This window comes from Hemicordylus capensis, chromosome 4 (genome assembly GCF_027244095.1).
Source record: "Hemicordylus capensis ecotype Gifberg chromosome 4, rHemCap1.1.pri, whole genome shotgun sequence".
NCBI lineage: Eukaryota > Metazoa > Chordata > Lepidosauria > Squamata > Cordylidae > Hemicordylus > Hemicordylus capensis.
Genome location: NC_069660.1, coordinates 71503152 through 71525625, shown reverse-complemented (window position 1 = coordinate 71525625; position 22474 = coordinate 71503152). Strand labels below are relative to the sequence as shown.

At 42.3% G+C, this 22474-nt stretch overlaps 2 protein-coding genes across 6 annotated transcripts in view; one reads left to right on the top strand and one right to left on the bottom strand.

Moving 5' to 3' along the window:
• Positions 1 to 2070: 2070 nt before the first annotated feature.
• On the bottom strand, positions 2071 to 22426 carry MED20 (mediator complex subunit 20). 5 transcript variants are annotated; one of them, XR_008306107.1, is made up of 5 exons: positions 22187 to 22334; positions 17854 to 18008; positions 6580 to 6833; positions 4990 to 5097; positions 2572 to 2710 (listed from the first exon to the last, which is right to left on the bottom strand). XR_008306107.1 is itself a non-coding variant. In XM_053245310.1 (4 exons), the coding sequence occupies exons 1-4, from the start codon at positions 22198 to 22200 to the stop codon at positions 2495 to 2497; spliced, it is 639 nt and encodes a 212-aa protein (XP_053101285.1). In that variant the 5' UTR covers positions 22201 to 22426; the 3' UTR covers positions 2071 to 2494. The 5 variants fall into 5 exon arrangements, 3 of the variants coding, with proteins under 3 accessions (XP_053101285.1, XP_053101283.1, XP_053101282.1); XR_008306108.1 differs by having other exon boundaries at positions 2574 to 2710; positions 4969 to 5097; XM_053245310.1 differs by lacking the exon at positions 4990 to 5097 and having other exon boundaries at positions 2071 to 2710; positions 22187 to 22426.
• Positions 10324 to 22474, top strand: part of BYSL (bystin like) — a 30695-nt gene continuing 18544 nt past the window's right edge. The window contains exon 1 of the mRNA XM_053245293.1: positions 10324 to 10354. Within this exon, the coding sequence (XP_053101268.1) occupies positions 10339 to 10354 (16 nt within the window). The 5' untranslated portion in view covers positions 10324 to 10338. The remainder of the gene's footprint in view (positions 10355 to 22474) is intronic.

The following is a 22474-nucleotide window of genomic DNA, read 5'->3' as shown; positions in this document are numbered from 1 at the left end:
CCAATAAATAATACTGCTCATAATTTTTACTTTCTTATTCGTATAGCTTTAAAGTTTCTAGTTGCTGAACATCAGGGGATCCAATATATATAATTAGAGGTTGACACTTCAGTATTTTTAGATTTAACACAAGTAAATATTATTGAATCAAACTTTGTTATTCATTCTTTTTGCAGAATAGAAGGATTTTATGATTACTTTGCTCATATGTAAATTCCAATTACAAACTGATTTATGTATGCTAGGAACAAGGATTATTCTTCTAAATCTGAATTCAGTTGGATCTAACAAGGAGCACAGTATGCATGTTGTTCAAAGTAAGAAGACAGCGAGGCTGTTCTCACGAGCATCCTAGCCCAGGCTAGGGCAGCCTATCCTGGGCTAGGCTGCTCATATGGTGCACCGAGATCTACATGGATCCTGGCACTCCCACCCAGCCTAACTCCACTCCTAAGCCCAGCTCTTAGCCGAGGTTAAGGGATCAAGCACTCCCTTACCCCAGCTGTTGGGCTCATGTGTCTCCTCAGCTCCATGAAGCTAAAGAGACACAGAAACAGGCACCTAATGTGCCTGTCTGATGGGGCAATCCCTCGAGGCACTGTGTTTGTTATACTGTGCCTTGTGAGATTGTTCCACAATCTCCAAGTGGATGGGGAAATGAGTCCCGGCCTCTGTTATTCCATGTTGCTGGGAGCACTGTGGATAGTCATCCACACTGTTCATGACAGCACAGGTTGTGTGTGAGCATGCAGTTTGTGCAGAAGGATCAAGAGGGATCGTCTGGGGGAAGGTAGGTTGAACCCTGCCTTCCCCCCGCCCGCCAGCCCACCCCACTGTGTGAATGGGCTCAGCATCTTATCCTCAGTCTCAAAACAATTTCCCCTCCAGTCGGGCTTCTGCCTCATATACAGTAAAGTTACTGAATGTTCAGAGTTTCCATTTTGAATTTATAGCAGAATCCATACATAGACAGGAATGAGAAGTGTTGCTGGGCGGGGGGGGGGGGGAGAGTTTGGTTTTACCAGTTGTGGAATAGCAAGCCATATTCTGGAACCTACTCCTCCTCTTTGTCCCATGCCATGCTCTCTTCTCACCCCACTCATCAAAATCTATGCTTCATCAACAGTAAGACACAGAATATTGAAGACTTGATACTATCCTCCATCTTTCAGAAAGCGAAAGAGGCATGCTCCTCGCTAGGGTTGGCAATACCTAAGGGGTATACTCATGAGTCAAATGGGCTGTAACCCAGAATTTGGCTTATTTTAAGCCAAAGCTGGCAACTTCCCTCTGACAGGGATTCCCAGATGTTGTTCACTACAACTCCCAGCATCCCCAGCTGTAATGGCCTCTGGCTGGGGATTATGGGAGTTGTAGTCAGCAACATCTGGGAATCCCTGTTAGAGGGAAAACTGCAAGTGACACCCAACTCAAGCTTCCTGCACTGTGCTCCCATGTTTTCAACAGCAGCAATAGCCATTGATATCTCAGTCACAACTGCAAATAAGTTTCTAGTATCAGAGCACAGGCATAAAGTTTCTTCTCTCACCATCACTAGGAGTCTGGCACTAAAGCCCATGCTTTTGTCACTACACAGAATAGCTCAAGAAAGTGGTGTAGCACAGTGGCTGAGCTATGAATCAGGACTTCCCTGATTCACCTCTGACATGAACTTGGTAGGCAGCTGAAAGCAAGCTACTCCCTCAGCAACATGGAGATCACATGTAAGAATTCATGTGAAGCACTTTGAACACGTGAAAGCCCTATACAAATGTGAACATTAAGATCAGACAAGCAGGTCAGGGTTAAGGGAGAGGTTACTGCAAGGAGGGATTGCATGATTAGCCAGAGGGTATATTCTTTATGAACATTTGGAGAAATGTTCTTTTATCAAGATTTGGACTCCAAAATTAAGCAGAAAAGGCACTAGCCTAACAGCGTTTTAAACTGGGAAAGAAGTGTATTCATGGGAACTAATACAATAGATTTGCAGCTGCAAGACTGAAATGAAAACAGTGTAAAAGGATGTAGTCAACAAGCAAGTCTAACAGCACAAAAAGATAAATACAATAAGGAGAAAAACATTAGATTTATTGAGCCACAATATATTTAATATTTTTGAGAACTTGCATGGTTAACCCTTATGTATTTTAGGCCTCATCATGTAAACGTATTTTGTTAGTCATTTTATTAAAGTCTTCCTTGGATACCTTTTGTGTGGTCAAGGTCTTTTCTCTGCTCCATCAGAAATAACGTTAGAGAAGAAGGCACAATACTTGCTTCTGTAGATCAATGGTATGATATGATCCAATGATATTATCTTAAAGCTCAAATATTTGACTTAGCTTTATATAGATAGTAGGAGGCCAGGAATGCAAACTCTGATTTTTCAGATAGAAAATTATCCAGGTTTTCACTGATGTCAACATTGGCGATCCCAGACTATTCAGTGAAGTGGCTGCTTGTTTGAAGAAAGGCTTCAGATGAGCCTTCCTCATCTGATCCCTGCAACAGGCACCTGCTGCTGCTTGCGAATCTTGTTGAAGAGTTCCATGTACTGAAGCATTGTGTCAGCTGGGCTGTAGGTGCTGTCATGTTTGTTGCCAAACACAGAAGGGATTCCAGGAGTGTGACTTCCCATGAAGCTTTGCATGAACTCCATTAACAGGTTCCAGCAGTCATTGGCAACCACACATGGACAGTATTCCACCTGGCAACAGAAACAGAAGCTCTAAAGCATGGAGCATCCAACAACAATTACACAGGAAGCAATTCACTTTCCCATTCCAGCCTATCTAGAATTGCAATGTTTGGTGGCAGTGAAAAGCTCCACCACTTTTTTTGGAGACAGGGTGAATAAGATACTTGCCATCTGAACTCACTGAACAGATATGGGGGGGAAAGGTGAAGATACTGAGGTGCTTAAGAACATTCAGAGACCTGCTCTCAAATTCTAGCTATAGAATTTTGGAGCAGTTTTGGACCAGATGTAAAGTCCTGGTGTTGGCCTTTAAACTGGTAAACAGCCCAGGACCAGGGTACATTAAAGAGATGCCTGCTCCTATATGAACCTGCCTGAGCCCTTAGATCTGCCTCAGAGGCCCTGCCCTGCCTCCAAGTGGAACACATTTGGTAGGCACCAAAGACAAGACCTTTTCAGTGGCAGTACTATATTTGTGGAACTCTCTCCTTAGGGAGATGTTTCAGGCTCACCTCTTGCTGCTTTTAAATGGCAGTTGGACTTTGAAGTATAAATGTTATTAGAATCAGTGAAACACTGGTTTTGTTTTTGAATCATTGATTCTGTTTTTTATTGTTTGTTCATTATAAACCGAATTGGGCTAGTTTTAGCATGGGAACATGAAACAGTAACAAACAACACACAGAGTTTGATGTGGTGAGGAAGCCCTGGGCGGCCAGATCGGCCACCCACATGATTGCCGGCTCCATGACGGAGCCGGCGGAGGCTGGGGGGAAGCGGGGGTCAATTGGCCCCCGCAAGCTCCAGCATGCCCTGCGCGAGTGCACAGGACATGCTGGCGAGACCCCTGGAGCTAGGAGGCGGCTTTTCGCCTCCCCTCCGGGGGTCTCCTCATGAGTAGCTGTCATGCAGAGCCGTACCGCGGCTACTCACGATCAGAAAGCCCGGATTTGCGGAGCGCTCACTCCACAAACCCGGACTTTAGGGAGGGCTACCAAACCTGGTGACCTGCTTGTAAGCCACCGGGCTCGCCTGCGAGCCTGGTGGTTTACACGATCAACAATGGGCTAGGCTCTTCTAGCCTGATTTTTGTTGATCTTGAGAATAGCCCCACAGCTTATCTCTGCAATCCATTCCAAAAGCAAGCAGATAGAGTTCGGGGGGTGGGTTTCTGGTTTGTTTGTTTTTAAGTGAGGGGAGGGACCACCAGAATACTGCAAGTGTGAATGTTCTAAATTATGCTTTATCTATGACTTATTGTAGGTAACATTTCTAAAATGTGTATACACACACACACACACACACAGACACTCTAGTAGTTACGTAGCTGGGGAACTTCCTGTAAAGGCAACTCCATCACAGTTTTTAGAAAGCTTGTTAAATCTTGGCTTTTTATCCAGGCTTTTACATTATTGTTTTTATTGCTGCTTCTATGTGTTTTTACCTGTGTATAGTTCTTATGCTTGTATTTTATAGGTTTTAAATTTGGTTTGTTTTCATATTTTTAGCTTAATATTTTTATTGTCATTTTATTGTATGTTTTGTAAATTGTCTTGAGATTGTTTTTAATGAAAGGAGGTATATAAATTCAACAATAAATAAATAAATAAAATAAAGAGCTCACATACCAGGTAATTCTCTGTCTGCCTGGCAATGGAGTGCTTTCAAGGTGCGACAGTTGTGCAGTAGAGGGCCATTGGAAAGAATGGTCCTCTATTGAGCAACTGCAATTTGCACAATTTTAGTGCCCTGCACAAGAATGCTCTTGCGCAACTGCACAAATGCTACATTGGTTGCTAGGCACATAGAGCATTGTGTAGTACGTGAACCACTGTCTCTAGGTCTTTATACTTGACAGAGGGGTCATAGCCAAGAGACCGTTCTCAGCTGATAGAAATAGTTATAGAACACAGAGAAGGAACCTGCATACCTAAAGCATGCGGTGGCCATGCTATTGACAAAATGACATGACAAAGGAGTAATACATAGTAAAAGGGATGCCTTAGCTTTTCAGCTGTAGAAATTTTGAATCAGACCATTATAATCACCACAGAACTCTTGGCCACATCATCATTTGTTTTAATTGGCACTCTTTGAACAGCAAAGGCTTGAGACTTAACGCTGCAAATCAGAAAGGATGGGCTATAGTAGGTTTGTTTGTGACTCTCAAAATCTTCTAACACTCTCTGTTCCATTTTCCATAGGCAGTTGGATTAGCCCTGATTAAAAATCAAAGCCATACCCAGAAATTGGCACTAACAACTCACAAACAAGGGTTTGATAATTACATCCTCCCAAGTGCATTTTGATGAGATATCAAGATTCAGAGCCAAAAGCAGCACATCTTGTTCACTGGGATGTTTCATCTGCAAGCTGGATTAGGCCTTCGGGAAGTACTAAAAAAATAATTGAAATAGAAAGGCTTGACCATCTGGATTTCCAAGCCACAGATCAATTAGAACAGAAATCTCATAACAAAAAATTAGTTCTTTTGCAACAAAAAGATCCAAAGCCTAATAATGTGTTCAATTTCACACATTATATGCAAGTATCCAAATCCAGGTGTGTGGCATGCAAGAAAGATTGGAATGCACATTTGCTTGTGTTCAAGTGCAATAATAACCAAGATAATGAAAAACAACATCCCTAATTTTCCTCATTATACCTCAGCTAAAACAAGCTATTTATTTCCAATGTTTAGGCCCTTAAATAAATCTAACCTCAATCTCAGCGACCTCAATCTATTGGTTGCCTGCCTCTGATTCACCAAGAATGCTGGTTGGCATTATCTATCCACCCAGTTTTCACTCCCCTCAATACAAGGCGCACACGCATGCACACACACACACACATACACATCTCTGCAGAAATATCTTCCAAAAAGGCTTACATTACAATGTCTACAAAATGCTCTAGAGCAGTTAATGTGCTGCGACTGTTGCTAATAAGTTAATTATAATGGGATCACTATTCCCTCTAAGCCTCTCTGTCCAACATATCCTGTCTGTGGACTCTTAGGATGTACTGAAGCAGTAAGTCTGCACTGAGAAGATAAGGACCTTGAGGCAAGGACAATCTTTGGAGTGTGTGCAGGGAGGAGATCAGTTTAACATAACACATTTCCTTTTTGATTCTTGGATAAAAAATTTAACACACTGTGCTTTGTGCTGCCAATCTCTGATCCAGAGTTTTGTTTTCTACAAGGGTTAAACTTATTTATCCAAGAGTTAACTCTTATTTTATTATAAATAAAAATGTAAATCAAAACTGAAAACTACTGCAACCTGTCAGAGTTCATTACCTATAGTGCAAATAAGTAACCGGGTGGGGGGGGGGATGTACACATATTTTGGAGCTCAAGCCACTCCTATCATTGGTGCAACACCCATGCATGAAGAAACTACCACAAAGCATAGTGCAGTCTGGTTCCCTCCTTCAGTGTGTGCACACAGCCAACACTACACCAGATTCTTAAGAGGAATGGAGATCATGTGTGCGCCTCCCACATTACTTGTCCAGACTTCCCCTTCAAGCTCAGTCAAGTTCTGTTTTCTTGACAGAATGAGGGTGGGGTGAGGGGAAGAGTTTGGATGGGGAATATGAGAGAGATGCACACAGGCCTACCATTCCCTGGATTGTCCTGTGTGTTGCCTTTGTATGCACTTATTCATGTACTCCTAGAAAGAAGTTAGGTTCCATTATGCTCTACAGCAGTCTCTCTGCACATAGGTGCTAGGCCCATCGTAAAAGCGGACTGTGCCATATGTATTTAGATATCTGGTTCCTAAGCCATTTTGCTGTGCCTCAACTGAGACCACATTTCCTTGTGCGGAACTAGTGGCATTTTTGCTTTTTCCATATTGCAGGGACATCCTTACCTCCACAGATATTCCACGGGCACTGGGTCCCATGGCAACAGTGCCAACCTTTACCAAGAAATCACAGTACTGGTACCGGGTGCCGCGGCTTTCTATCTTGTTCCCTTTAGCATTTTGAAAGAAGCCTTTCAGTTTCACCATAAGGACGTCGAAGTTGGCATCTGCTATGAGGCAGGGGCCATTTTCAAAGAGAGCGAAACAGCTGAGGGGATATTCAGAATTGTGCATCACATACATCAGCTTGGCAGCCTGCCCTGAAACAACAGCAGTATTATTTTCACTGTGAGAGGATAGTCCTTCCTTCTTATATGCTTTAAAATGAAACATCTGCTACATCTTCCTTTGTCCCTTTTTTCACACCATTGATTCTATATAGAATCTCTGTGTTATTCATTATTTATGGAATTTGTACACCTACCCAGACTTCTACAACAATGTAAATTTTACAACAATGTAAAGCAAATTAAAAATAAAAACCTTAAAACAATTTCAAAAAGTTAAAAAGCTTGAGTTAGCTTTTTATTAGCTTTTGATATTGCACTGGTCACTGAATGCCTTTTTATGTGAGTAAAATAATTTACATTACTTTGCTTGAGTTAAAACCCTGTTTCCTGAGGTAAATTAACAACTATCAATTTCAGATGATATCCTTCAAATAGCAGTGCATCCTCTTAAACAATTCAGGCTAACAACAGTGGCTAATATCTTGACTAAATTTACTAGATGAAGTCCTGTTGAAATGTAGTAGTCCTTTAGACTACTTCCTGAGTCATACTGTTGAGTAACTTAGTCTGGGTATCAGTCATCGTTTTGAGAGATGCAGTGTTTTGTAGTGAAACCTACAGTATTTTGTAAAATAAATCTAACAATAGAACAACATAACTGAAATATGCCATTAATGAGAATTCACATAAGGACAGTTTGGTCAATACACCAAACTGGGTCACTATAATCATATGGGGGAAGGAGTGTGGACATGCATGTCTTCTCCCCATCCAGCATGCCATTGCCTAATTGCAGAGGGAGGGGCACATGATCTGAAATGCCCCTCTATATATGGTTCAAATACTACTTTAAAGTCATATTTGAACAATGAGTTGAGGAGCAGCTCAGATAAACCATCCTTCCTGCAAAATTAGATGATGGCATACTGAATGGGGCAATGTGTGCTCCCACCTTCTTCCTCCTTGCATTGAACTGGGTTGGTCAGAGTATTGTCTGAATAGGCTCTACTCATATAATACCACTAGCAAAACCTTCAGAAGCATCTCTAAGTAGGGACTGAAAAACATCTGCACAATCCATACATGAAAGGATAGGAATTAGTTGTGGGGCAGAAAAGGAAGAAAGAGGTATTAACAGAAGGTGAGAGAAAGGGAGCTTTTAATCTCTTCCTAAAATCTTTCAAAGCATTCTACCATCCCCTACTACTCTCAATAGATAAGCAACTTTCAGCTGTGCAGCACCTACTCCCTCCATTAGCAGACACTGGAACACGTGAGCAAAGGTGCAGGCTACAGCTGGGAAAGCAGAAGGATGCAGGAAACAACTGTGCCATCCACAAGCAAATAGGCATAATTCAGTGGAACACACAACAGAGCTGCTCCCACAAGGGTATCCATTTGAGGAGTGAATATTGCACCATAAATCCATAAATTTAGGATACTTTTTTTTAAAGCATAGGGAGCAATGGTAAAGAAGGGCAAACAGACTGAAGTGCAATGCAGTAAAGAAATGGTGAACAGTGATCATAACAGAATGCCTCCTAACTGGGTAGAGAGTCACTTTTCAAAATGGTGGCTTGCTTACATTTTAGCAGAGGGAAAGCAATAGTCCCTATTCATCTCAGAATAGCATCCTCCCAATGGCTGTTGCTGGTGATTCCCTTGTAGGGATGTAGACAAATGATTTGGCAGGGTGAGGAGTAGTACATTTAAGCATGAGTAAAACAGGTCCTTAACTGCTCCTCCACTGCACTGCCACTTTTATTTATTTATTTGATTTATATATTGCCCTTGCAAAAATGACTCAGGGCACCTTTTCCAGGTTCACAGCTGCTGCGCCGCTCAGAAGTCCACATGGGGCTTCACCCAACAGCCTGTGCACGGCAGAAGGACACACATGGCCAGCGCACATGTGTGGTGGCCATATGCATAATCAGCATGGTGTCCGCACATGGCCGCTGCGCACAGACTGCTGGGTGAAGCCCCGCTACCATGCACAGACTGTGCCATCCACTCCTGGAAGAGCAGTGGGGTGGCAGAGGAGCAGTTAAGAACCTGCTTTACTCATGCTTAAAAGGTACCGCTCCCTGTCCCGCCAAATTGATTCAGAATGTCCCTACAGCACGCACCAAATCAATTAGTGCACATCCCTATTCCCTTGTGTTTCTTTATCGATTGTGAGGCCCTTTGAGACAGGGGAGAATCTTCTCATCCCTTTTGCTATGTAAACTGCTTTGTGAACTGTTGAAAAGTATTATATAAATACTAGCTGATGTGGTGCAGAGCATCTGTGCCCCTAGTTCTTCCTGTCTCTCCTCCCCATCTTCATTCCCCCCCTTCAGCTCCAGTCCATTCTCCCCCTCCTAGTCCACTTTCCCTTGCCTGCCAGCCTGGCCTGTACTTTCCCTCCCCGCTTGCCAGCCGGCCTGGCCAGTGCTTTCCCTCTCTGCCTACCAGCGCCACTTTCCCTTACTGGCCAACCTGACTGGCACTTCCCCATCCCACCTGCTGGCCACCACCATTTTCTCCCCCATCCCTGTCGCTATCCAGGCTGCTGCTCACAAACTCTCGCGAGAGCTGCCACACATGAGATTAGTGAGGGGTACACCTTGGAAAAATATATATAAAGAAGATGCTTAACAGCAGAAGTAATAGAAGAACAGAGAGTTTTGCAGGGTACTAAGGCGCATTCACTCCCTGCCACCAAATTCTGTATGCCGGGAATGGACACATTTCCAGGTTGTTGTCCTGCAACCATGAGGGACAACAATTTGTCGATTCATTTCATTCCATCAATTGTGAAGAGTTGGAATTCAATAGATGCCTAATTTTGCACTAGATATGCAATGTGTCCACAGCCCTGTTCAAGCGCTATCAAAACTGGGAGCGCTGTACTCACATGCAGTGTCTCCGTGAACATGTTTGGGAGCCCTACTCCTGCACGGACACTCTCAGAAACTCCACCCCTTGCTCTTAATAATGACAGCATTTGTCTGCAGAGACAAACACTGCACTTGCGGAGAGATTCTTCCTGTGATTGGAACGCAGCATTCCAATCACAGGAAGAATCCTTCCACGAGGGCAATGTTTTTCTCTGCAGACGAACACTACATCTGTCGAGAGAAAGGGGTGGGGCTTCAAAGTGCGTCAGTGTGGAGATGGGGCATTCAAGTGTGCTCTCAGTTTAAATAATTCTTAAACAAGACTCATGAATACATAGTATATACACTGGCATATTTTCACTCAACAGGAGGAATCCCATTCTAGAGAGAAAAGAGAAAGGGCACATCCTTCACCTTCTGCTTTGCAGGGCTCCCTCAAGATTTTACACTGAGTAAGCAACAATAATCCGTTTCTGCACTTAAGTTTTGAGGACCTTAAATCTATGTACTCTGGAAAATGCTGATTTGTTTTTAATTTATAGATAAGTGCAGAGAACGAACAGGACCTTTGCACCAGACGTCTCTTGATTGCTAACAGTAGCACAGGTGTACAGCTTCAAGATTCAGATTTGGTTTGGGTATTTATCCTGGGCATGCTTTGTTTATCAGGTAAGCAAATATAGGTTTTATATCTCTAAGAAAAAACGAGTAATTGCTTTCGTCTTAGGCAGCGGTGTCATTAAGGGAAGACCCATGGGGCTCAACCCCTCACCCACCATGAATGGCTCAGAGCCCCAAATCCCATCAGCCACCTCCTCCTCAAATTTGAGGGTGGGGGAAGACAGACCCCTCTGCTGCCACAATTGCTTCCTGTCTCTATCTCCTCCCCAAAGGGTGCTGTATTGGGGGGCAAAACAGATGCTCTAGCTCCCAATACAGCCCATGTCTCCTCCAGTTTCCCTTTTGAGGAGGAGTCAGACATAATTATTCTTGGGAGAAGTGTTCTCTCTAATTTATTTCATCTGTGTGCGTAATGAGTTTTGTTCTGGGCAGCAGTATCAAGGCAGTGTGTGCACACGTGCATTCAGAGTGGGACCTTCCTGATTAAACCTTGGCGGGTTCTAAAATTAATTGAGCGGACATCCAAAAACTTGTGAGTGTGCGCACGTGTGCACGCCTTAGAGGGAACACTGCTTGGGAGGGGCATGACTGAGTTTCATTATCAAAAGTGGGGCTGTGGACCCAGACCCCGGCCGGGTCTTCTGAGTACTTCGCAATGCCCCTGCTCTTAGGCCATGCTTTCTTGTTTAAATAACTGCTTTAAGTGCAGATTCAAATTCAAAATCTGTAGGGTTCATATATCAACATCTTTGCACAAATAAGACCCACAGTATTAAATCCAGCTGTCATGCACGTGTTTACCAGATGCCTTCCCAGAGTTTCCCTTTAAGCAGTCCTCATCCCCACTGCTTAAAACTCCCCTAAATCAAACCAGAAGAGGGCTGGGCTTTAAAGATATATTTAAAAAAAGTGAATGTTATCCTATTTCACAAGGATATTTTAATGGAATTCTAGATACATTTTAAAGTCATTCCTACCCACCCTGCAGCGCTTGGAATGGGGCAGCCTGCAAATTCAAATAAATACCCCAGTTCTTAATATTAAAAACACCACAAGATTATATGAAGACAATACACTGCCACCTCACTTCATTGTATATAGCCGTAGCCCCCTTTCCCCCTTCCAAGCATTAACCACTCATTTTGGTGGGGATGTAACATGCAAGTGCTTTATGTGCCCTTTGGAAGAAGGAGCTAAGGTGCAGAAGAAGAAAGCTGTGACAGGTCTTCTGCTGCTGTTCACATAGAATGGGATTAAAAAGAGTCCTTTGCTTTTGTCTTGACTCAGCCTTGCTATAGGAGATTCTTTTAACAAAACAATGTCGGACAGATCCTGGGATTATCATCTGTAGGCAAACCATGTGCTCCAACACTGAGATATGTCCCCTCCCCAACTTCTGAAGCCTTGAGTTTAATGTTTACTTAGAGCAGTGGTTCTCACACTGCATTGCAGGAAACCCTGATATTTCTTCAGAGCTTATCAGGGGGTTCTTCAGTGAGGAGACCAGTAATGGCAGAGAAGCATTCCTGAAAGTAAGCTTGCCTACGACTACTGTTTCTCTCCTTCACCATACAGCCCCAGGCTCATTGTGCTCCAAGGTGCCCTCTCAGTTCATACTGGACAACCGTGAGCCCAAATTCAACTGCACCATAGAACATGTCCCAGAATTCTCTGCAGGGGTGAGAGGAGAGCTGGTCTTGTGGTAGCAAGCATGACTTGTCCCCTTAGCTAAGCAGGGTCTGCCCTGGGTGCATTTGAATGGAGACTAGAAGTGTGAGCACTGCAAGATATTCCCCTCAGGGGGTGGAGCCGCTCTGGGAAGAGCAGAAGGTTTCAAGTTCCCTCCCTGGCTTCTCCAAGATAGGGCTGAGAGAAATTCCTGCCTGCAACCTTGGAGAAGCCGCTGCCAGTCTGTGAAGACAATACTGAGTTAGATAGACCAATGGTCTGACTCAGTATATGGCAGCTTCCTATGTTCCTAGGCACACAGTCCACTGTGAAAAGGATTCTCTGAAGGGAGAGTCTGAAAACTACTGATATGTAATATGCAGCCACTACACTTGTGATTGGTTGAAGATAAGGTCGAAGGCTCCCCAGATATCATTTTCTTGATGAACTGAGGCTTCCCTTGTCCATTGGGAATGGGGCCAGAACTCAGTGGTAGAGCTTTGCAGGCAGAAGGTTCCATGTTCAATCCCTGGCATCTCAAGGTAGGGCTGGAAAAGATGCCTGCCTAAAAACTTGGAGAGCCAGTCAATGCAGACAATACTAAACTAGACAGACCAATGGTCTGACTTAGTGTACGGCAGCTTCTATGTTCAACAGCCACCCATTCCAAATGAGGTGCTGACTTCAAAAAGGCCAGCATACTAACTACATTTGCTGGCTTCCTATTGTTCCTTTTGTTTGTTTGTTTTCCCTTTTGCCACCTTGAAGTTTTTAATTCTCTTGCTTTCATCATCACTATTAAGAATATTTATATATTGCTTTTCAACACGAAAGTTTTCAAAGCAGTTTACGCAGGAAAAAATAAAGCTCAAGATTGCTTTTTATCCCCAAAGGGCTCTCAATCTAAAAAGATATAATAAATAATAATAATAATAATAATAATAATAATGGCTGCACAAGAACAGGCACTAAGAACAAATGCAATAAGAGCAAAAGTAGAAAATAATAGAATAATAGTAGAAAATAAGAGCAAAAGTAGAAAAATCCACAACAAACAGCAAGTACCGCCTTTGTAAAGATGCAGATGAAACAGTGGACCACCTGATCAGCTGTTGTAAGATCAGCCTGTTGTAAGACCACCTGATCAGCTGTTGTAAGAAGATCGCACAGACTGACTACAAACAAAGGCATGACAAGGTAGCAGGGATGATACACTGGAACATCTGCAAAAAATACAAGCTACCTGTAGCCAAACATTGGTGGGACCATAAAATTGAAAAAGTTGAAGAAAATGAAGATGTAAAAATATTATGGGACTTCCGACTACAAACAGACAAACATCTGCCACACAATACACCAGATATAACTGTAGTCAAGAAGAAAGAAAAACAAGTCAAAATAATCGACATAGCAATACCAGGGGATAGCAGAATAGAAGAAAAAGAAATAGAAAAAATCACCAAATACAAAGATCTACAAATTGAAATTGAAAGGCTGTGGCAGAAAAAGACCCAAATAATCCCAGTGGTCATTGGCGCCCTGGGTGTAGTTCCAAAAGACCTTGAAGAGCACCTCAACACCATAGGGGCCACAGAAATCATCATCAGCCAATTACAAAAAGCAGCTTTACTGGGAACAGCCTATATTTTGTGACGATATCTATAATAACCAACAGTATTGATGATAAAATTCTGGCATCCCAGGTCCTTGGGAAGGACTCGATGTCTGGATAAAACAAACCAGTCAAAATAACACCTGTCTGACTGTGTAAACAAGTAATAATAATAATAATTCGATTTCTATACCGCCCTTCCAAAAATGGCTCAGGGCAGTTTACAAAGAGAAATAACAAATAAGATGGCTCCCTGTCCCCAAAGGGCTTACATTCTAAAAAGAAACATAAGACACACACCAGCAACAGTCACTGGAGGTACTGTGCTGGGGGTGGGTAGGGCCAGTTACTCTCCCCCTGCTAAATAAAGAGATACAAGGGAATATACAAGGGAAACACCAGCAACAGCCACTGGAAAGATACTGTACAGGATTGAATAGTGACAGTTACTCTCCCCCTGCTAAATACAAGAGAGTAAGCATTTAAAAAGCTTTTTGCCCAATTAGCATTTTCCTTTCCACAGGGAATTCTTTATTTCCGACTGTCTGCCAGCCTTCTATGCTTTACTCCTTTTAAGTGCTAAGATCTTGAATTTCCTCCCTAAATAATTCACTGCTTTATTTTTATATTTAACAACAAAACCCCAAACAAAGAAAATGTATGTTGACTCATTTGAGTCAGTAATTGCTCACTTTTAGGAAAGTGCAATGCTTTATAAATGATACACTATATCCAATCTCCCTTTCTGCTCTTTTCTCCTACCATCTCATGTCAGTTCAGTGCTTTAAGACTGTGGGTAGGAACTTGTATTTGAATTATCCATTTACCACTTAGTTAATAATAACCATTTACTGACTTGCCTGCTCACCTCCTCATTCTCCAGATCAAACCCTTTATTCTTTTGTAGACTAATATTATGCCGTGAATACCTAGAAACCCCACAGTGTACCCAAACAGTAGCAAGAGCTACATCTCTCCATTTGGTTCACCCTAACCAGTCCTTATGATCAGAAGCAACTGGGCAACCATTGCCTGTTTTACTCATGTGTTACTCAAGTTGTGTGGTACCATATTTGGACACCTTACTAACATAGCACATTTTAACAATTTGTCCTTGCCCCCAAATTGTGCATATATCTTTAAATGCTCTGAGACAGGATGCAACTGCTGAGCCTCCTGCAGTGCTTCCCTAGTGACCATTCTCTGCTGTCTATTCTGGGGCAAAAGAAGAGTCCAGTTGGTAAAAGCAAAGAAGGGAGATGAATGGATGAAGGAACCAGTAAAGAAACAGAACAGAAGCATAGCATCTGGTTTCTGCCTCTTAAAAGCATATGAGCCCTGCTGGATCCAGCCAAAGACCCATCTTATTCAGAATCCTATTTCTCAGTTATCAAAATAGTTGCTTTTCAGAAATCCACATTCCGGGCAAGAAGGGAATCTTCTGTAGCCAATGGTATTTAGTGGCTTATTGCACCTGAATATGGGGTTCCGTGTAGGTATCATGACACGGGACGAGTCAGAGGAATGCCAAAAGGAGGTACAGCTGCTTCCCAGAAGCAGTTCGGGTTGCTCCTCTCCCATCCTACCCTGCCCGAGAGCCGCACTGCCTGCAGGCTGGCCATTCACCAGGTAGAGCTTTGCGGTTAACCAGGCAGGGTGGGAGCAACCTGAGCTGCTGCCAGGAAGCAGAGGCAGCTGCGCCTTCTTTGATGCCCCCCTATCTTGTTAGGATGAGCCACAACGGTATCATGACTGAGAGATCTCTCCTCATGAGTTTGTCAAATCCCCTTTTATCAGCATCTAAGATAATGGCCATTGCATCTTGTGATAGTGAGTTCCATAAACTAAATTGTTTGTACAGTGTTCCCTCGACTTACGAAGTTAATCCGTTCCGAACGCACGTTCGTAGGTCGAAATTTTCGTAAGTCGAAAAGCGCACCCACGGAGGTCTGGAAACTTTCGTAAGTCGAGGAAACCGCATCTAAAAATTCGTAAGTCGAGGAAGCCGCATCTAAACCGGCAACGACTTCCGGTCATTTTTGTCGTTCGTAAGTCGAAAACTTCGGATGTCGAGTAGTTCGTAAGTCGAGGGACCACTGTATGTCCTGCATCGACTGCCAATCTGCTTCACTGGATGCCTTTAAGTTCTCATATCATGAAAGGGGAAAAAAAACCTTCTATCAATACTATCTTCATGTAAAAATTTTTGTAAATTGGTACCATGTCCTGCCTTAGCTGTCTTTTTCCTAAACTAAAAACTCCAGATACTTTAGCCTTTCCTGGTAGAGAACATGCTCTAGCTACTCAGTCAGTTTTGTCACTCTTTTCTGGATCTTTTTGAGCTCTCCAATGTCCTTTTTGAAAAGAGGTAACAAGGACTGTGCACAGTATTTCAAATGTGGCTATGCAATAAGATTTCTATAAGGACCTTATAATAATAGCAGTTTTATTTTCAACCCCTTTTCTAATGATCCTTATCAGAAAATTTGCTTTCCCTACAACTGCTGCACACTGAGTTGAAGTTTTCATTTCAGTATCTTGGGGTTTTCTAAGGTATGTGCCATGTCTTCAGGCAAAGACCTGACAAAAATGTATGGGAGCCAATGTATACATTCAAGAAAGACTGAAAGAAACATTATCCTATCCCTAGTCTATCTTCAGATTTCCAGGGGAAAGACACTGCATTTTAATTCAGCAATGGTAGATTAACTAATGCAACAGTCCTCTGTACTACAATGGGTTTGGGATGCAAGTAAAGTGTGTTTTTATAACTGATCTACATGGGTCTTTAGAAGAGAGATGCCTCAAAACATTTCTGCAAAGAGAGAAGAGTACCATGCTTTATAGATGATACTTTTATCTCCAATCTCTCTTTTGTCCTTTCCCTCCTAATTAAATGAATACATGCAGCCAGATCCTTTGTATGATTACTAAGAACTAACTCTTCGAGTTCAACGGGGCAGGAGCGTAGCTAAGAGAGAGGGAGCCCGTGTTCATCCCTCTCTCTGGAGTTCCCACAGAGCGAGGGAGATAATGAAGAAAATTGGGAGGGTGGAGCTGGAGGGCCCTCAGGAGCTGGGGGCCTCTGAACCCTTTTGCTCAATTATAGTTACACCCCTGCAGTGGGGCTTACTTCAAATATGCTTAGGGTATACTCTTAGTGGTGTTTTTTGCTTTTCTCCACAGCTTTAACATAGTAAAAGCCAAGTGAAGGACTACGATTCAAGTAGTATTCAGCTTTAACATAGTAAAAGCCAAGTGTAGGACTACGATTCAAGTAGTATTCTGGAACTGCAAAAATCTATATTAATGAATCTTTGTGCGAGCAACCATGAAACCAGCCAGATTCACAGACCTGAGGCAACAAGCTCACAACAACCCAAGCTCACTACTGACCTCTAGAGAGAAGAATAACTCACTTCCAAAACACTGCAAAGAACATACATCAGCACAATCTCCCTATTCTAAGTCATATCCCAGGATGAAGGGGAATACACTGAATATTTCCAAGTTCCTTTAGGAAACCTGGCAAGACCATTCCTCTTCCTTACAATTATCTTGCCATGATCTCCACAACGTGTAAAGCCTCAACTCTGCTAAAAGAAATAAATATGCTGCCAACTGAACTTAGAAGCAAGTATGATAGATCCAAGGTTTCATTAATCAAAACAAAATATTTTGCATAAGTTATGTGATATCCGCCATATATGCAGCATTGACCTTAATTCTTTGGTAGAGGAAAAGCCATTAGTTAAATGGTCATTTGTTTTCACCCATTATTGGAATCTGAATCAACAAGCTAAGAGTTGAATACAATATAAAACATTAAGCATACTTTTAAAATATTAAATGGCTGACATTACATTATTTACTGTAATGGAAGACATTGGCCCCACGGCTGCTGAAGACCCAGAAGCAGTGGGGCCACTGAAAATACCAGCAGCAGCACTACTAGCATTACTGTATTTATTCCCATTCTCATGAAAGGGAAAAACTGCAGTAATGCTCAGTAACTGCTGCTGGTTCTCGAAGTAGTTCCGCTGTTTCTGGGTCATCAACAACAGCGGTGCCCATATTCCATGCATAGAACTACTGTGCATCATGTTACATATTATGTATTAGACAGAATTAAAGCATCCTCATCAATGACAACGGAATTCCTTTCCAGGAAAAGGCATCTGGTCAAGGTTCACCAACCATCATCAGCTATTACAGCTGCCTTAAGCATCATGAATGCATTCATTATTTTAGAAAATTAAATGCTGACCTTGGTTGCCCATTGTAGAGGCTGCAGTGTGATAGGTCTCACAGTCTACACAAAAAGTCCCCTGTTTCTCTGCTCCAAGTAGTTCTAGTTTTCTTGTTAGGAGTTCAACTGTCTGCTGGACACTCTTCCCCTCTACTACTGGCATCTGAGAAACACTGTCACAGAAGAAAGAACATTTACCAAAAAAGGTCCATAGTCACATAATCATTATCACTATCTGCTTTATATACCTCCCAAGGAAGTCCATGTTTGTATTATTAATTATTATTATCATCATCATCAACATACCACTATCAAAGTATTTGACTTATTTATCTTAACTCACAAAACTCACTTCTTGATAACATAAGCAAAACATATTGATCCTTGCCCCAAAGAGCTCACAATCTAAATTTCAACAGTGAAAAAAACAACAGTAACAAGAGATAGACCTGAGCTTGGTTTTCATTTGTGTCTGGCAAACTCAGGAAAATATTTCTTCATATTTATATCCCACTTTTCCTCCAAGGAGCCCAGGGCCATGCACATGTTATGTTATCCTCACAACAAACCTGCAAGATAAGTGACTGGACCAAAGACATCCAGTGAGTTTCATGGCTGAGCAGGGATTTGAACTAGAATCTCCTAGTATGGCACTCTAATGACTACACACTATTGTAGTTAGTCTGCACAAACGATTTATTCTGCACATAAATTTCTTGTCTGTACAATCAATTGTTCCTGCTACTTCAGACCAATGAGTAAGGGATAAAGACAAAAATTTACACAGAGAAAGAGTTATCTTCGTACTTCAAGGTGTCAGTGCTCACTTTTCTCCATTAAACATCAGTAAGGACCAAGAGCTGTCCCTATCTGGAACCAGAGCCAATCTTTGCTGAACATTCTGGATAAAGATTCTATGGAGTTATTTATCTGATTTCATTATGTAAGATTTACTTATAAATGACTAAAGGGATGTCATCTTTTTGGATGACCAACTCACTGAAGTAAGCAGGTTTTGTTGTAGGATACTGGTATGAAAGTTTTACTGTGAGGCAAAGTTATACACAACATGAACAGTTTTACCTCTTTGTCTTCACTTGTACAGAATTATCTTTTCAGTGCTGCCCTTTTAGATTTGGATGTAATGGGGTTTCAGAAATGTTTGGTTTAAAAAAAGGCCGAGGAACAAGAGACATTATCCCTGATGCACGGTAGATAATTGAAAAAGCCAAAGAATACCAAAAAGAAGTCAATATGTGTTTCATTGACTACAGAAAAGCCTTTGATTGCATCGACCATGTCAAGGAGTAAGACTTTCTCCTTATTTATTCAATTTATATTCTGAACATATACTGAGAGAAGCTGGATTGGAAGAAGATTAGCATGGTTTTAAAGTTGGAGGAAGAAACATCAATAACCTGCGTTACACTGATGATACCACCCTGACAGCTGAGAATGCGGATGATCTGCAAGCTCTAGTAATGAAAGTCAAGGAGGCACAGTGAAAAAATGGGACTATGACTAAATGTAAAGAAGACTAAACTAATGACAACGGATACAGCAACCAGCCTCAGAATTGATAATGAAAACACTGAAGTGTTTGGAAAGCTTCTGCCTTTTAGGACCGATTATCAACAGTAAAGGATCCAGCAGTCAAGAAATACGCTGCAGACTAGCATTTGGTAGGGTTGTAATGAAGGTTTTGGAAAGGATATTTACTATTTTATTCAACATATTTGTATACCATCCAAAATCCAAGTCTCTGGGCAGTTTACAACAAAATAAAAAACAACAAATAAAAAGGTTAAAACATTATAATAATTTCAAACTTAAAACAATGTTAAAACTATTAAAAATAATCAAACTATTAAAACTATTAAAATGCCATGACTTATCTATACCTACAAAGATTAGGTATAAATTTATTAATCCAAAGAGTAGAATCGACTATCAACAGTAAAGGATCCAGCAGTCAAGAAATACGTTGCAGACTAGCACTTGGTAGGGGTGCAATGAAGGCCTTGGAAAGGATATTTAGATGCTGTGACGTGTCTATACCTACAAAGATTAGAATCATTCAGACAATGGTTTTCCCTGTGACACTCTATGGATGTGAAAGCTGGACTTTGAAGAAGAAAGACAGAAAAAGTACTGATGCTTTTGAATTTTGGTGCTGGAGAAGACTTTTGAGGATACCATAGACAGCCAGGAAAACAAACAAATGGATCATAGAACAAATCAATCCAGAATTATTCCCACTCGCGGCACAAATGACCAGGCTCAAACTATCATACTTTGGACACATTATGCAAAAACCCAGCTCCCTTGAGAAGTCCATAATGCTGGGAAAAGCTGAAGGAAAGAAAAGAGGATGACCAGCAGCAAGGTAGATGGACTTGATTATGAATGCACCACTGAGAAACCTTAAAGGCCAAGTTGAAGACAGATCATCCTGGAGAGAATCTATGTGGTCGCTAAGAATCGACACCGACTTGGCGGCACTTACCTAATCAATAAGTTCATTTGGATTTAACTATTTTAATGTGTGCTTTTATTTTTGTCAATCTGAATTATATTCAATGCGTTTATTATTGCTGCCTTGCATACTGTACTGTGGATAGGTGGGGTATACATATTGGCTGATATTCTCCACAGCCCTTCACCCACTGAAGGAGAGCTGAGCGTCCTGTGCTATGGCTTCTTGTGTAGCAGACTGGGCATAGAGCGGGAGTAGGAAGCAAGTTTTGTGACTCTTCCCTTACTCCAAAAGCCCTTTCCACTTATCCCTACTGCAGATATGTCAGCTTCTTTAAATAAATATGCCTCCATCTGGACCCCAATGCCTTTTGTAGTGCATCTGTGCGTGCATGCTTCTGCAATACTGACAAACCAACTCAGACATCAAAATCTATTTCTGATCTTATTCATGTTTGTTTGATAGTGACAAGATATCCCCCCACCCCCGTGGTGGTGCATCATTTGTGGAACGCCTGCCCAACGAGATATGGTGGGCTCCCATGCTAGCAGTTTTAAAACAAACTATAAAGCCATATTTTACTCTATCTAGCTTTTTACTGACTGTTTTTGTTTGGTACTACACAAAATCATTTTTAATGCTAGTTTTTTATTGGGGTTCACCTGACTGGTTTTGTGTTTGTTCTTTAGATTTTGTAGATCCTGTACCTGCCTTTATGTTTTTATTATTTTAAAATTGTATCTTAAAAGGTGATACATCCACATACCACCTAGGATGAAGGGTGGTATATAAAAGTAAATGATCAAATAAACCCTCTACTGTACCTTTGCTGACAAACATTTGCATTTCAATTCTCTCTACCCTTTTTAAAGAACAAAAAGCTTACCTCTGACAGGAATGAACAATTAACAAATCCAGGACAAGGGTGTTCAGCCGCTAGAGCACCAGCAGCTCAGACACCAGCCCGCCTAGTATACATCAGTCAGCAATGAAGCAACCAAATGAGCACACCTAGCAAATGATAGGGCAGCAGTGCCCACAGAATCAGCTTGCAGAATCTAATCCTCTCAGTGTCCTTTCCTATCTCAACCCAACACCTCCTTCTCCTCCTCAATATGACCTGGAACATAGGAAGCTGCCAGAAGACCATAGGTTCATCTAGCTCAGTATTGTCTGCACAGACTGGCAGCGGCTTCTCCAAGGTTGCAGCAGGCAGGAATCTCTCTCAGCCCTTTACTGGAAATGCCAGGGAGGGAACTTGGAACCTTCTGCTCTTCCCAGAGTGGCTCCATCCCCTGAGGAGAAATATCTTACAGTGCTCATACATCAAGTCTCCCATTCAGATGTAACCAGGGCAGACCCTGCTTAGCTAAGGGGACAAGTCATGCTTGCTACCACAAGACCAGCTCTCCTCTCCTGCCTGCTGTGCTACATCACCACCATCCCCCCACCCTTGCAGATGCGTAGCCTATCCTGCATACACACGCAGAGTGAAGTCACCACCTCACTACAGCCATTTCCCCTCCCCCATGCAAAAAGTCTCGCGGCGGCTGCTGCTCCTGCAGTTTGAAGAATGCTATTTACGACGTTTTTCCAAGCCCCGTGTCGTCTCGTCTCTCCCGTCTTTCGCAGTGACAGAACCTAGATACCTACGGCAAACACGTCTTTAGCTTGTTCACAGATTACAGTTCCAAATTCCTGCTCCCTCCACCCATTTCTAAATTACCGAGGATCGACGACCGAACAGGAGCAGACGGGTGCTTTCTATCAGACACCGAACTGTAACGCGCTCTGCAGGAGAACTAAAAAAAGTAAATAATACACCCTCAAGTCAAAATGTATCACTATTAACCTCACAACATCAAAATGCCGTACCAAGTAACTCCCATGCTTCCAACGGTCTCCACTGATGGGGTGAGATCAGTCTTTCCCGAAAGAACCAACCTCGCACAAAATTTGGTTCCTCTTCCTTTTCGATCTGTAAAGCATGCAGAAAAATCTCCTCTTTCGGGTCTGCAAGAACAGCAAACGGCCTTGCGCCTACAATCTGTAGTCTCCCAAAAGAAAGCGAGCAGGAAGTGAGGTAACCAAGTGAGACGTCGTCTGGAGCAGATCCCACCCAGAAACAGCCTCCTGCTGACTTAGGCAGGGTAATGCAGCTTG